General features: G+C 41.4%; 1 protein-coding gene across 1 annotated transcript in view; it reads right to left on the reverse strand.

Annotated features, from left to right (window-relative positions):
- Nucleotides 1-1,152: 1,152 nt before the first annotated feature.
- LOC126419907 (phosphatidate cytidylyltransferase, photoreceptor-specific) overlaps nucleotides 1,153-13,230 on the reverse strand; it is a 111,858-nt gene continuing 99,780 nt past the window's right edge. The window contains 2 exon segments of the mRNA XM_050087189.1: nucleotides 1,153-4,950; nucleotides 5,116-5,250. Of these exon segments, the coding sequence (XP_049943146.1) occupies nucleotides 4,861-4,950; nucleotides 5,116-5,250 (225 nt within the window). The 3' untranslated portion in view covers nucleotides 1,153-4,860.

Here is a 13,230-nt window from a genome sequence, read left to right on the forward strand (position 1 = left end):
ATCTTGGATTCATAGTCATGCTGTTTCATGCTCCCCAACTATAATTACCTGATCTTCCTTCTCAAAGTCCTTGCATAGCTGACCTAAGTTTTCTGTCACCTAGCTAAGGCTAGCACTTGGTTTCATGACTGCTACCTAGAAGCAGAATTCTTCTTTTTCTATTCTGATTTGATCCTGACCTGTCTTTTTTTCTTTAAGCTACTATTCTGCTTCAACCTACATTCAGCTAATATGGATGAAGCCCTTCCTCTACTACTTCAGGTAGCAAGCCAAACCTATTTATTAACAGAATTTCTAAAGTTTTTTCAACAGTTTCCCTTTTTCACCCTTTGCTTGCTACCTTTTCCCTGCACCCCCCCCCCCCCCCCGCCCTCCCCCCCTGCCCTCCTAGCCTACATAATTCCAAATACGCATTTTCTAATTCAGCCTTAAGGGCAACAAATCTTTGCCTCCTGTCCTTTCTACATAACCTACATTGCCATGGAGGAGCCTCATAATCTACCAATACTTCCTCGCTGCTACTTTTGCCCCAATGAAACCATAACCTACAGTCTTCACAGAACACCCCTTCCTTCAGATTTCTATGGTAACCACCACATTTATCACATATTATTTGATAGAAAAATTTACACAAAAGCAGAGAATAACTTGGCACAAGACCACTGATGTTTCACAGCCTGTACTAACACGTAACTAAATGCTAATGCAAATAAACTTTGAAACTCACTTTTGAAAGTCCTAATTAACTACCTAAAGTCAGTATGACAGACACAAATTAATTTAACTTTGAACTGCAAAGTCTAGCCAAAAAAATAAACATCTACACTTGCCCGAAATTTATGCCTAAATGTAAACAAAGCTAATGACTATTGGCCTTTACGAAATACTTTCTTTTCGATCTGAATATGCTCATAAAAGTGAAACCTTCATTAGATAGCCCAGCAAAGAAGTTAATGCACTAGTCTGAAATGTAATATTAACTAAATTAGCTCTTATTTCAATATTAATCACTTAACTTAGTGAGAGCTTTGTGGACGTGCCTATGCCAGAGATATTAGCACAGTAGCAGACCTGTGGGAGTGTGCAGGGACATGGCAGGGACAGGACTTTTGTTATTCCATCCTGGACATTCTATCAAATAATACATAGATGATTTGTTGGAATGCTTTATTAAAATAACACAGAAATAGAAATTAAACAAAATGGAGATAAAACATTTGAATTAACAACAGGAGATACAGGTACATTACTAACATTTGATATAAATGCCTATACATATAACAACAAACATTTATCATCAGCTTAAACACCAGTTACAGAACATGTAAAAATTACGTGTACTACCAAGTAAAGACATCTCCTCTCTAATATATCATCATAATATATGCATTATTACGAGCAAATTGCTATGTAGAAGAGATGTGTGAATGCCATCTACCTTGCCCTTTTTTTATGGACCATAATCTGAATCATATAAAATTGACTTTATTCTAAAACACATTTCACTTACTACCTAAGATGGATTCACACAACACTGCCACATTCAGAGTCAATTTGGTAGTAATGGTCCCTACAGATCTAAAAACTAAATGCACGCATCACATATAATAAGACATCATCTTTGGAATAATACTTGTAGATGTCATGCATTTCATTCTATACTAACAAAAAACACTGACTAGATATTCTTTGTTTAATAATAAAAATTAAGGAGTAATAATTGGATCACACAATAGCACATCGACTTATACAGACATTGAGACAAATGTAGGTAACATTTATGGGCACACGACTGTTATGAACGATTGCTACTTCCAAGTTCCCAAACTGGAATGAGGGTTTGGGTAGACTTGTACACAGACACTTCTACAGGAACAGAACATCAAAACAGCCAGCAGAAAGATTATAGATTATTTAAAACTGACTGTGACAGTTTTTCTCTACTTGAATAAACTGAATATCTAACGATTCACAGCCCCCCCCCCCCCCAATTACCTTCCTTCCATTCTGGACTTTTGATGTCAATCCTTCTTCCAGTCAATTGCAATATTGCATTTATTAATGTAATAAATAATATTAATATTAGTAAATCCAAACACACAAAACATTTAAACATTCATTTTATGGGGAACATTAAATTATTGCACTTTGTGTAAAAATTTCAAATTAAATAAAAGAACATTAAACATGAATTCATTACTTCCTTCAGTCTTTTCATCCACGAGAAATGCATTTTGAAATGAAGTAGTTGTACTTGGCCTAAAAATACAGTGATCTCCTGGTGCATAAATATAAAATCAGTAGATGAGACACTCTTACTGCACTGTATTTGAATTGTTCACCTGAGGTGAAGATATTTCTAAGTAGTAATTACCGTTACTCTGATTTAATAATTTTCATTCTATTGAGTTATAAAATGCTGAGATAGTTATATTCAGCAATGTCTAGGACCAAATGGTCAAATCGCATTTGCATACTGCACTAAAGCACGCAGGTATAATTAATTTTTAAGTATCTGTCAATATGAAAAAGTTAAACTCTTTGTCCCCCTTCAATTATTTACACTGCTCTCAAATTAAGAAGTCAGGATCAAAAGAGGCAAGGCTTCAACGAAGTTTTTTATAAAGTTAGAAATACTGATAAAAAATCAGCTTAGGAATGTCATCCATATGTATCAATAAAATAAGTACCAATTCACGATTACATTTCCAGATCATCATTCAAATACTCTAGTATTCTTAGAGAGCTAAGAGCTTGAATTAAATGTGGAATTAATCAGTTATGTTTCCAAAGGCAAATACTGTTTCTTCATTTTTACTTTGTTGTACAATAAAATCAAAGAATCTGTGGCACATATTAGTGTGCACATATACAAATCTTAAGAGGAATCATATTGTTTCAAAATAATTTTTTTAAATGTGGTCATACGAAAGAAAAAATTATAAACTACAGATAAAATTTCTCAAATCTATCTCCTACATCCAAATGCTTCAGCTAATAGAAGATTAGTCAATCTTTATCAATGAAGAAAAATAAAAAAAACTCTGTAGGTATTAGGCATTCCAAGGCTTACAAAAGTAATATAAAGCAGCTGCTCACTTGTTATCAAAGACAAATTATACTAAGACATGTAAGAAAAGGAGGCAGGGATAGTTATGAAGGATAGATGGTAGCACTATGAGGAATACAGCACAGCTCAAAAATTTTAAACAAAAGTTATTTTTTCAAGAGTTACAGAGAAGTGATAAAAATGAATAATATGCAGAAAGTGACAGGGATGGAGATGTGGGGGACATTGTTACTATGGAGATGTGGGGGACATTGTTACTCTGGGGGAATTGTTATGACAGACAAATTTCTGTGCCAAAAATTTCAATTGTGTATCTAGACAGTTACTCTATGTCTCTTCTATTATAATCTGCATGCATATGGACTAGGTTTTTTTACTGAGTTCTTACAGTCTGTAAATTCCTTTTTATAATTTTATATTATGATTTTAGAATTTTAATCATCTTTTGTCAACTGATAATCACTTCTTTTTCAAATAAGTATATTATTATTAAAACAGCTTTCCAGCCATGTAAAAAATATATAAACCTAAAACGCAAGGTTACACTAAGTCCAATTACTTGTAGTCAGGAATCAAGCAGCAATAAAACAATCAATACTATAACTTAATTAACACTATTCTGCATGCAAAATATACATTTGTCACACATTTCAACATGGTCTTAATCAAACAGTTTCAACTGGGGATGGATTGGCTTTCACAATTTATTAGTATCAATAAAACATAAAGACAAAGCTTTTCTTGTGTAGCAGCTCTTGTGGGATGGACCTGAACTTTCAATTGAAGGATAACCTTCCTGTGACTCACTAACAGTTAACTTTGTTGTTAAAAATGTTGAACTGTGAAAGTCATCCACTCACAACCAATCATACAATTACAACAACAAGTAGAGATCAAAATTTTCCATGAAATATTTATGCTTTTATAAGCTTTAACATAACAGAAAAAAGATTATGGTTAACATATGTTAAATTCCATGACACCTGTAGTGTCTCAAACCATTGTTACAATGAGAAGTGCACAACCTGACAAATATTTTATGTTTCATACTACTCAGAATAAACTAACATCTGAAATTATGTAGGAAAGTAATTTATTATTAATGAAAAGCAAATCTTTCATATAAATTTCTTGTTTTGTATTCTCTGTCTCTCCCACTCTCTCTTTCTCCTCATACTGAACTTGCAAGCTACTCATTAGGAGATATATTTGGGAGACAGGAAGAGGGGGCACAGATGAGGAGGGGGGGGGGGGGGGCGGCAGGCATCTGATGCATGTCACACAATAAGCAGCAAATATAAAACAAATACAATGAGGACAAAGTGAAAATTTCAAATACAAAGAGACAAACAAAACATGGTTATGCATAGATAACTTCATTATGCAAGCAAAGAGATTTCTGGTTATAGTTCCTATAAAACACTAAAGAAGATTGCATAAAAAAGCAGATCTTAATTCACAGTAGCTGTGTACTTGATGGTTTGTGCATATAGGTAAAGATGTGGGTGATGACATAGTTCAGAGTTTGGTACCTAACATGAAGGTACCTGGCCTGGAACACAATGAACTGATGTATGTATAGTTTGGTATCTGCCATGAGAACTGCTGTCACAGCTGTGAAGAACACCATGTGCACTGGGAGAGATGAAGATGGGTGCCCTGCTACACTTTTAGAGCCATTGCACTTTTTTTGGGGAAATAATTGGAAAAAAGGGAAGGGGGGAGGAATTAAGTGGCTTATTAGTTAGGATACTTCATCATACAACTTTATATGACTCCGCTGTGAGATGTTACTGCAAATTAAGGATTCCACGGTTTTCCAGGGTTTCTTTAAGTGTATAGAACAGTTGCAGTTGCTGCTCTGGTTTCAGGTTGTAAACCTGAAAAAATGAAATGGTACAAAATAAAGAATTATATATCAAGAAAGTTCCACTCTATATGAACCTATAAAACAGTAAATGGAAGAATACAATGTAACTTACCTAGAAAGTTTCACTCTATATGAACCTACAAAACTGTAAGTGAAAGAATGCAATGTAACTTACTTGCTGTAATAATTTTTGAGGAGAAGCTGTATGAATGAAACTTGAAATGTAAACATTCACAAATGTTGCCATCAGGAACTGACAGTCAAAGCGGTCCATAATTCCTCCATGTCCAGGTATTATGTCACCAAAGTCCTATTTTCCAAGAGAAAGAGAGATGATTTCTTAAAATAACTTTGATATTCAGGGCAATTTTAGGTGTCTAGTTACTAGTGAGTAGTTCGGAACTCTTACGTTTAGCTGAATTGTACATTCATAATACACATTATGATGTGGCCTCTGCCAATTATATATTACACAGTGCTGTCCAACACTCTTTCGCATGAGGTGCCACAGCCAAGTAACATTGCTCAGTCACACTTGGACAACACATAGAAAGAATTGCCAAAGTTAGTACAGAAGGTAACTGAAAGAAACATGCAAACAGAAATGACCATTATATTTCAAGACAATAATGACACTGAAGTCACTGCTATTTATTATGCTCCCCCGAATATTACAAAATTTGAAACATGTCTCTTAATAGGGTGGGTGATCACAATGGATGGCAATGTTGGCAAGGAGTTCTTGTGACAGGGCATCCCAGTCTCCACTAACGCAGCTGAAAACTGCTGGATGGTTATTGGTGCATATACACATGCTGCAATGTGTCTCCCCATTGCATTCCACATGTGCCTGGCGAGATTTAAGTTGGGAGAATGAGCAGGTCAGTCCATTCTGTGAATTTCCTTTCATTTCAAGGGCTCCTACACCTGCACTGTTTGATGAAGTCATGCATTGTGATTCATAAAAATGAAGTCAGGGCCAAATGCAGCCCATAAGACACACATTGAGAAGGATTACAGCATCACAATAATTTTTCCGGTGAGCATACCCACACCACTATGCCTTCCCACATCGTAAAACCTGGACCTCCAAAACAACCATGTTCAACAAATCTCTGGGACCATACTCTCATATGGTGAGAGGTAGGAACATTGTCAAACATGACTGTTTTGGTGGTCCAGGTGATACAGTGTGGAGAGGCATAATGTTGAATGGCTGTATTGACCTCCAAATCTTTGAACACAGTGCACTTGCTAGTCAGTGTTATTATGACACTGTACTCCTTTCCCACGTGCATCTTTTCAGTAATGCATTCTGCACCGACTTCATTTTTATGGATGACAGTCCATGACCACATCAAAGAGTGCAGGTGGATGGGCTCTTGGAAAGACAGGATATTCAGCGAATGGACTGTCCTGCCTATTCTTGCAGACTTAAATCCCACTGAGCATGTGTGGGATGTGGTTGGGAGAAGTACTGCATCAGTCCACATGCGCCAACAACCATCCAACAGTTGTCAATTGTGCCAGTGGAGACTGGAACACACTACCACAAGAACCTTTTACCAACATTGTGGGCAGCGTGGGAGCATGTTGCAGCGCATGCACTGATCCATGGCTATCACTCACCTTATTAAGAACTATGTCCTGACAATCATAAATCACAGTAACTTCAGTGTAATTACTATCTTTGAATAAAAGTGTCTTTTCTGTTCATGTCCTTGGATAGTCCTTTCAGTTCCCTTATGTACTATACTGTAGCAGTTCTTCCTACATATGGTCCAAGTTTCATTGAGCTGGTACTTGGCAGTGACATATCACGTGAAAGTTACTCTTGTACTTAAGTTTTGCACACTTATAATTATTTGCTTATTTCTGTTTAAACATTCCTTTACATTATCAGACTTGAAAGGGACAAACAACATTAATGTGCAATTGAAAACACTTCTGCTATCTGTCAAACACTTTCTTTCTTAAGGCAGGTTGTCAATAAGTTTTATAGCTATAATTTCAATACAGCCAAACACATCCTTGAACTTACAGAATGGTTGGCTGGTTTAAAGAGGGGTGAGGGGACAAAACTGCTAGGTCATTGGTCCCTCGTTCCAATTAAAATAATTCCACAAAGGTGAGAGTAAAATAAATGAGACATACAACACAAAGCTGGAAGAAAGGAAAAACCACAAGAATGAATAAAGGACAATGAACACTAAAATGGAGAAGAACATCACAGAGAGAAGCACGAAACAGGGATAAGAGAGTAAAACATGAGATCAAATTACCATGGCTGGCTGACCATGAGAATAAAAAGGATGAGTTAGCCACTCTCAAACACATTAAAACCTACAGCCTAAAAGCACTAGGGAGGAGGACACAGACAGACAAAGGACATGCGCCAAAACTTAGATCGAATGATAAAACCAACACTCGGGTATAAAACGTAAAACCAAATCAGCAGATGAGGCATTGTCTGCTAAAATTAACAGTAATGAGTCCGGTAACCAAAGATGATGATGTAGGGGAGCCAAAGTAGGACAGTGCAACAGAATATGGGCCACTGTCAACCGGGTGCTGCACCGACACTGAGGTGGGTCTTCATGGGGCAGGAGATAGCCATGGGTCACCCAAGTGTGACCAATGCAGAGCCGGCAGAGGAACACAGTGTCCCTGCAACAGGCCTTCACGGAAGACTTCCACACATTTGTAGTCTCCTTAATGGCACGCAGTTTGTTGTGCACATTGAGGTTATGCCATTCCGTCTCCCAAAGCCAAAAACCTTGCGGCATAATAATGAGTGCAGTTCAGTTACCAGGATGCCGACCTCCAGATGCGGTTTCTGTGTAGCCTGTTCGGACAGCCTGTCAGCAAGTTCGTTGACTGGGATGCCGATGTGTCCGACAAACACCACTGAACGACTGGACTGTTCCAGCGAATAGAGGGACTCCTGAATGGTCACTACCAAAGGTTGGTGAGAGTAGCACAGGTCGATAGCTTGTAGGCTGCTCAAGGAGTCAGTACAGAGAACAAACGACTCGCCAGGGCATGAATGGGTGTGCTCAAGAACATGAGACAGGGCCGCCAGCTCTGCAGTGAAAACACTGCAGCCATCTGGCAAGTAGTGCTGTTCAATATGTTCTCTGTGAACATAGGCAAAGCCAACATGACCATCAGCCATCGAGCCATTGGTGTAAACCACTTAAGAGCCCTGGGACATGTCAAGAATCGAGAGGAAGCGACAGCGGAGGGCCACGGGGTGAAGTTAGTCCTTAGGGCCATTCGAAAGATGCAGAAGGAGCTTCAGCCTAGGTTTACGTCATGGAGGTGTATGTGAATGGACCTTGTGTAGAGGTGGTAAAGGGAAGGACTCCAGTTCAGAGAGAAGGGATCAGACACGAACTGCAATCATAAGCCCTGACCTCAGCCGCCAATGCGGGAGATGAACTGCCACAGTTGGAAAAAGGAGACGATAATTCAGATGCTAGGGAGAGCTACAAATGTGTGCAACATAACTGGCAAACAGCTGTGTATGTCTAATCTGCAATGCAGGGACTCCAGCCTCCACTAGTATGCTGGTCATCAGGTTCCTCCTAAAGGCTCCCGTCATCAGTCGAACACCACAGCAGTGCACTGGGTCAAGTAAACGCAACGCTGAGGGTACTGCCGAGCCATAAACCGGACTCCCATAGTCAAGGTAGGATTGAACAAGGGCTTCGTAGAGATGCAGCAGCGTTGAGTGATCTGCACACAAGTTGGTGTTGCTCAGGCAGCGGAGGGCATTGAGGTGCTGCCAGCAGTTCCGCTTAAGCTGACTGAGGTGAGGAGGCCAAGTCAATCAGGCATTGAAAACCAGTCCTAAGAATCGATATGTCTGCACTACAGTGGGGGGATCGTCCTTAAGGTAAAGTTATGGTTCCAGATGAATGGTATGACACTGATAGAAGTGCATGGCAAATGACTTTGCAGCTGAAAACTGAAAGCCATGGGCTACAGTCCATGACTGTGCTTTATGGATAGCTCCTTGTAGGCGCCACTCAGCAACACCAGTACGAAATGCAGAAGTCGTCTGCATACAGAGATGGTGAGACTGGTGGCTCTACACCTGCTACTAGACCATTAATGGCCAGTAAAAATAGAGGTACAATTAATACAGAGCCCTGCAGTACCGCAATCTCCTGGATATGGGGGAACTATGACAGGCACCAACTTGGACACGGAAAGTATGGAATGACATGAAATTTTGGACAAAAATCTGGAGCTGGCTCCAGAGACCCCACTCATATAATTCGCTATGGTTATTTTAATAACCCCTACAGCAGCGGAGCGCAGGGGACCGCATTGCTGGGAACCAGGTTTCCTGGAGGGCAATGCAGAAAGCAGGTGTAAAGCCTAACAGCTGCTCTAGCTCAGCCAGGTAGTGGAAAAAACCGCAGCAATTCCACTGGAGGATGACGTTATTGTGGGACTGGGAAGGCATGAAACGATCCACGAGGCAGTTTACACCTCAGGGTCACCTCCTGCCACTGATTGAGTACCTGTGTGATCCACATCCACTGCGTCTGAGGGCCCAGCGAGATCTACATCCTCAGCAGATGCCAGAATCTCCACTTCATCCTCAGATGCAGAGCTTGTAGGTAGTGGTGGTGTGGGTGCCACTGCACTTACTTGGTTCTTGGGGGTCTTTTGCTGTTTTGGTTTCTTCGGTGCTCCTTAGGTCGGCTGGGAGGGCTTCACTGATTCAGTCTCAGGGACTGAAGAGGACCGGGAAGCCCTACGACCATCTACCTGTGGGTGCTTCAGCCACTAGTGAGTGTCTGCTTCGCCCTGGTAGGAACGTGGGAAGGGAGCGACCCAAGGGACCCCTTCCTAGAGACAGGAGCAGAAAAAGACTTGCGCTTCTCCGGTTGAGAATTGGGGGCTGATGTCACCGATAGTTGGTGGGGCGTTGCTCTGGAAGTAAGTGGTGCAGGAACAACAGGGACAGAAGTGCCCCCCTCCCCACCATCAAGGGGCAGGTGGAGTCTGACGGCTCTGAGAGCCAACGGTATACGGCAGAACCAAAGGTGTTAAAACTGTTGTTGTAGTGGTGGCATAAGTGCATGTCATACACATAGGATGTAGCCTCTCAAATTTCCTCTTAGCCTCAGTGTAGGTCAGTCGGTCCAGTGTCTTTTATTCCACTATTTTCCTTTCTTTGTGTAGAATCCTGTAGTCCGGTGAGCAAGGGGAATGGCGCACTCCGCAGTTGACACAGATGGGAGCGGGGCACAAAGGGTATTGGGACATTCACAATCTTGACAGATGAAGCTGGAAGTACAGCGGGAAGACATACGCCCAAACTTACGACACTGCATTGGGGGAGGGATATATGGTTTCACATCACAGCGGTAGACATCACGCTTGAAGGCCAAGATGAAGGCACCAGTGGCAACTTGATTATCCTTCGGACCGCGATGGACGCGCTGGACAAAATGAACACCTCCTCGCTCTACGTTGGCGCGCCGCTCCTCATCAGAATGCAAAAGATGGTCCCTGGGGAATATAATACCTTGGATCATATTTAAGCTCTTATTGGGTGTGACGGAAACAGAAACATCCCCCAGCTTGTCATAGGCGAGTAATGCCCATGACTGAGCAGAAGATGCTGTTTTTATCAAGGCTGACCCAGATCGCATTTTGGACAATCCCTCCACCTCCCCAAACTTGTCTTCTAAATGCTCCACAAAAAACTGAGGCTTCATTGACATGAAAGATTCCCCATCAACTCTCGTACATACAAGGTAACGAGGTGAATAAAGTTCACTGCCATTATTAGCCTGGTGTTACTCCCATGGAGTGACCAGGGAGGGGAATGATTTGGGATCATATTTCTCTGCACTGAAGTTAGACCTCAACTGCTTAGTGACTGCTAGTGTGGGACCACCAGCAAGAGACGACGTAGTATGCTTCATGGTGTGTCATCCGCCCTGATGCCACCCCCTCCGACCAGGAGTCCTCTCCACAGGTGCCACCCAGCTGCAGCAAAGGCCAGCTGGCAGGATGGCGATTACCGGGAGTCCCGATGTCCCAGGGTGACGGGCCTCTACTCCTTGACATACATGGGGAGTTAACAGCGCAGGCATCAGCAGAGCAATCTCTGTGTGGTCAGGAGGCTACAACCAACAGGGTACATGGTGGCCCCACAACAACAGACTGGCTACCGTGCTGGATATGAGGTGCACAGAAGTCCATGGTCATCAACGAAACACAAAATGACACTGCATAATGGATGGAGGAAAACACACCCAGGAAGGCGTCCACACCCAAAAGGTGGAGAATGAACGGAACTGAAAATCCACGATGATAAAGTGGGCCAAAGATCTCCGTGCACGATGGACATGACGCACCATCTAAGTAACAATTGGCCCGCTCTTCGGTAAAATTTGGAAGACTGGAGTTCAAACCCTACAGAGGATCATCACATAAAGGTCAAAATGTTTTTGACTCCTTTTAGTCACCTCTTACAACAGGCAGGAATACCTTGGTCCTATTCTAGCCCTAGAGCCCACATGGGAACTTACAGAATGGGAAGAAAGACAGTGGTAGAGAGACTCTGAGTAGTGTAATGTGCAAACTCTTCCTGGGATAATAATATGGTCTATGAATTAGACATGCATTCCTTGGAGAAAACACACACACACACACCAGCACTAGTGCAGGATGAGAGTGGCGACTGGGAGGGTTACTGTTAGGTTTTAATTTTATTGTTTAGTGTTAGGGTTTAGGGTCTAGGGTCGGTTAGGGGCTAGGGAGTAGGAGGTAGGGGGTAGGGGCTGGGCTAGGCTAGGCTGGGGACCAGAAGATAATGTCAAAAAATGACTCCAAAACGAGTATTTTTTCTGTTCTTTGCCTTCCCGCCCCCCTAAATAACCTACAAGAATTTTTTCCTCCCTAAAAAATCTACAAGAAATCTACTTTTTACCTGTGACCACAGTGTGTCATTATGATTTACTATAAGCTACCAAGTGCTATTAACTTAGATAAAATTTATTTTAACCATATGATGTATCACTAATGTAATTGGTGGTGGCTTCGTGTTATGTACACTAATTGCTAACAAAATAGACTTCTAAAATGTCTACAAAAGTTACATTCACTAGAGGTCAGAGAAGATTATCCTTCCTTCTAGTACTGTGTTAATGAATGTCTCTATAAATCCGAAACTGTAATGCATTGTACACTGTAAATTTCATATCTGGTTAAATGTATGTGAAGTTGGGTTAATATTGTCAGCTACTTAAACACAAGACTGCAAGATGTATATGAGTGAACAGAGCACACAATTCTTTTGTACAATGAATACTGCTTGCTTACATGAGGAGTTACCCAAACATTTATTGCATAGGATCCATATGTATTATAAAAAGGGACATATGTATTATAAAAAGGGACATATGTATGCGAAAGAAAACAAAGGAAACTCCAGGTTGGAATATTAGCAGTACAAGGGAAAGATAGAGTGCTACTCACTGTAAAGATGAAACACTGAGTTGCAGATAGGCATAATGAAAAGACACACTTTAGCTTTCAGCCAAAGGCTTCGTCAGCAAAGGAAAAACACACACACACACACACACACACACACACACACGAGCAAGTACACCTCACGTACGCGTGACCACCATCTCTGGCAACTCGGACTGGAATGTAACTATCATGTGGAATGGAAGTAACAATCTCAAGGGGAAAGGGAAGGGGAAGGGATAGCAGGGTACAGGTGTGGGGGAGAGAAGAGTCCTGTTGGGGGCAGTGTGTAAGGACAAAACTGTTGAATGGCACAGTGTTGGGAGGCTGGGTGATGGGGAGGAAGTGGGGGGGGGGGGGGGGGGGGTGAAGAATGAAGGGAAGGGGATGGATGAGTAGGTTGTTGGCAGAGAGCATGGTGAAAGATATGAATAAAGGGGAGGTGACAGGACAGAGGGAGTGGAACCTGTTGGGTGGATGGTGTGGGGACAGCAGGTTACTATAGGTGGGGGCTGGATTACTTTCAGGTTTGGCAAATGTGTTGCAAGGCTAACTCCCATCTGTACAGCAATTATTTCAATGGCTGTTTCATTACCTGAGCCATGTGAATCCTCCCTCCTCCATCTCTATGTTATTTGAACTGTGCAGATGGGAATTATCCTTACAACACATATCTCCCAAAATTATCCCAGCCCCAACCTACAGTAACCTACTGTCCTCCAGTATCCACATATGCCACTCAATGCACCTACAAAAATGTATCAAGCTACCACATATAGTTAAGGAGATA

Source organism: Schistocerca serialis, chromosome 9 (genome assembly GCF_023864345.2).
Source record: "Schistocerca serialis cubense isolate TAMUIC-IGC-003099 chromosome 9, iqSchSeri2.2, whole genome shotgun sequence".
In the NCBI taxonomy this organism is placed as follows: domain Eukaryota; kingdom Metazoa; phylum Arthropoda; class Insecta; order Orthoptera; family Acrididae; genus Schistocerca; species Schistocerca serialis.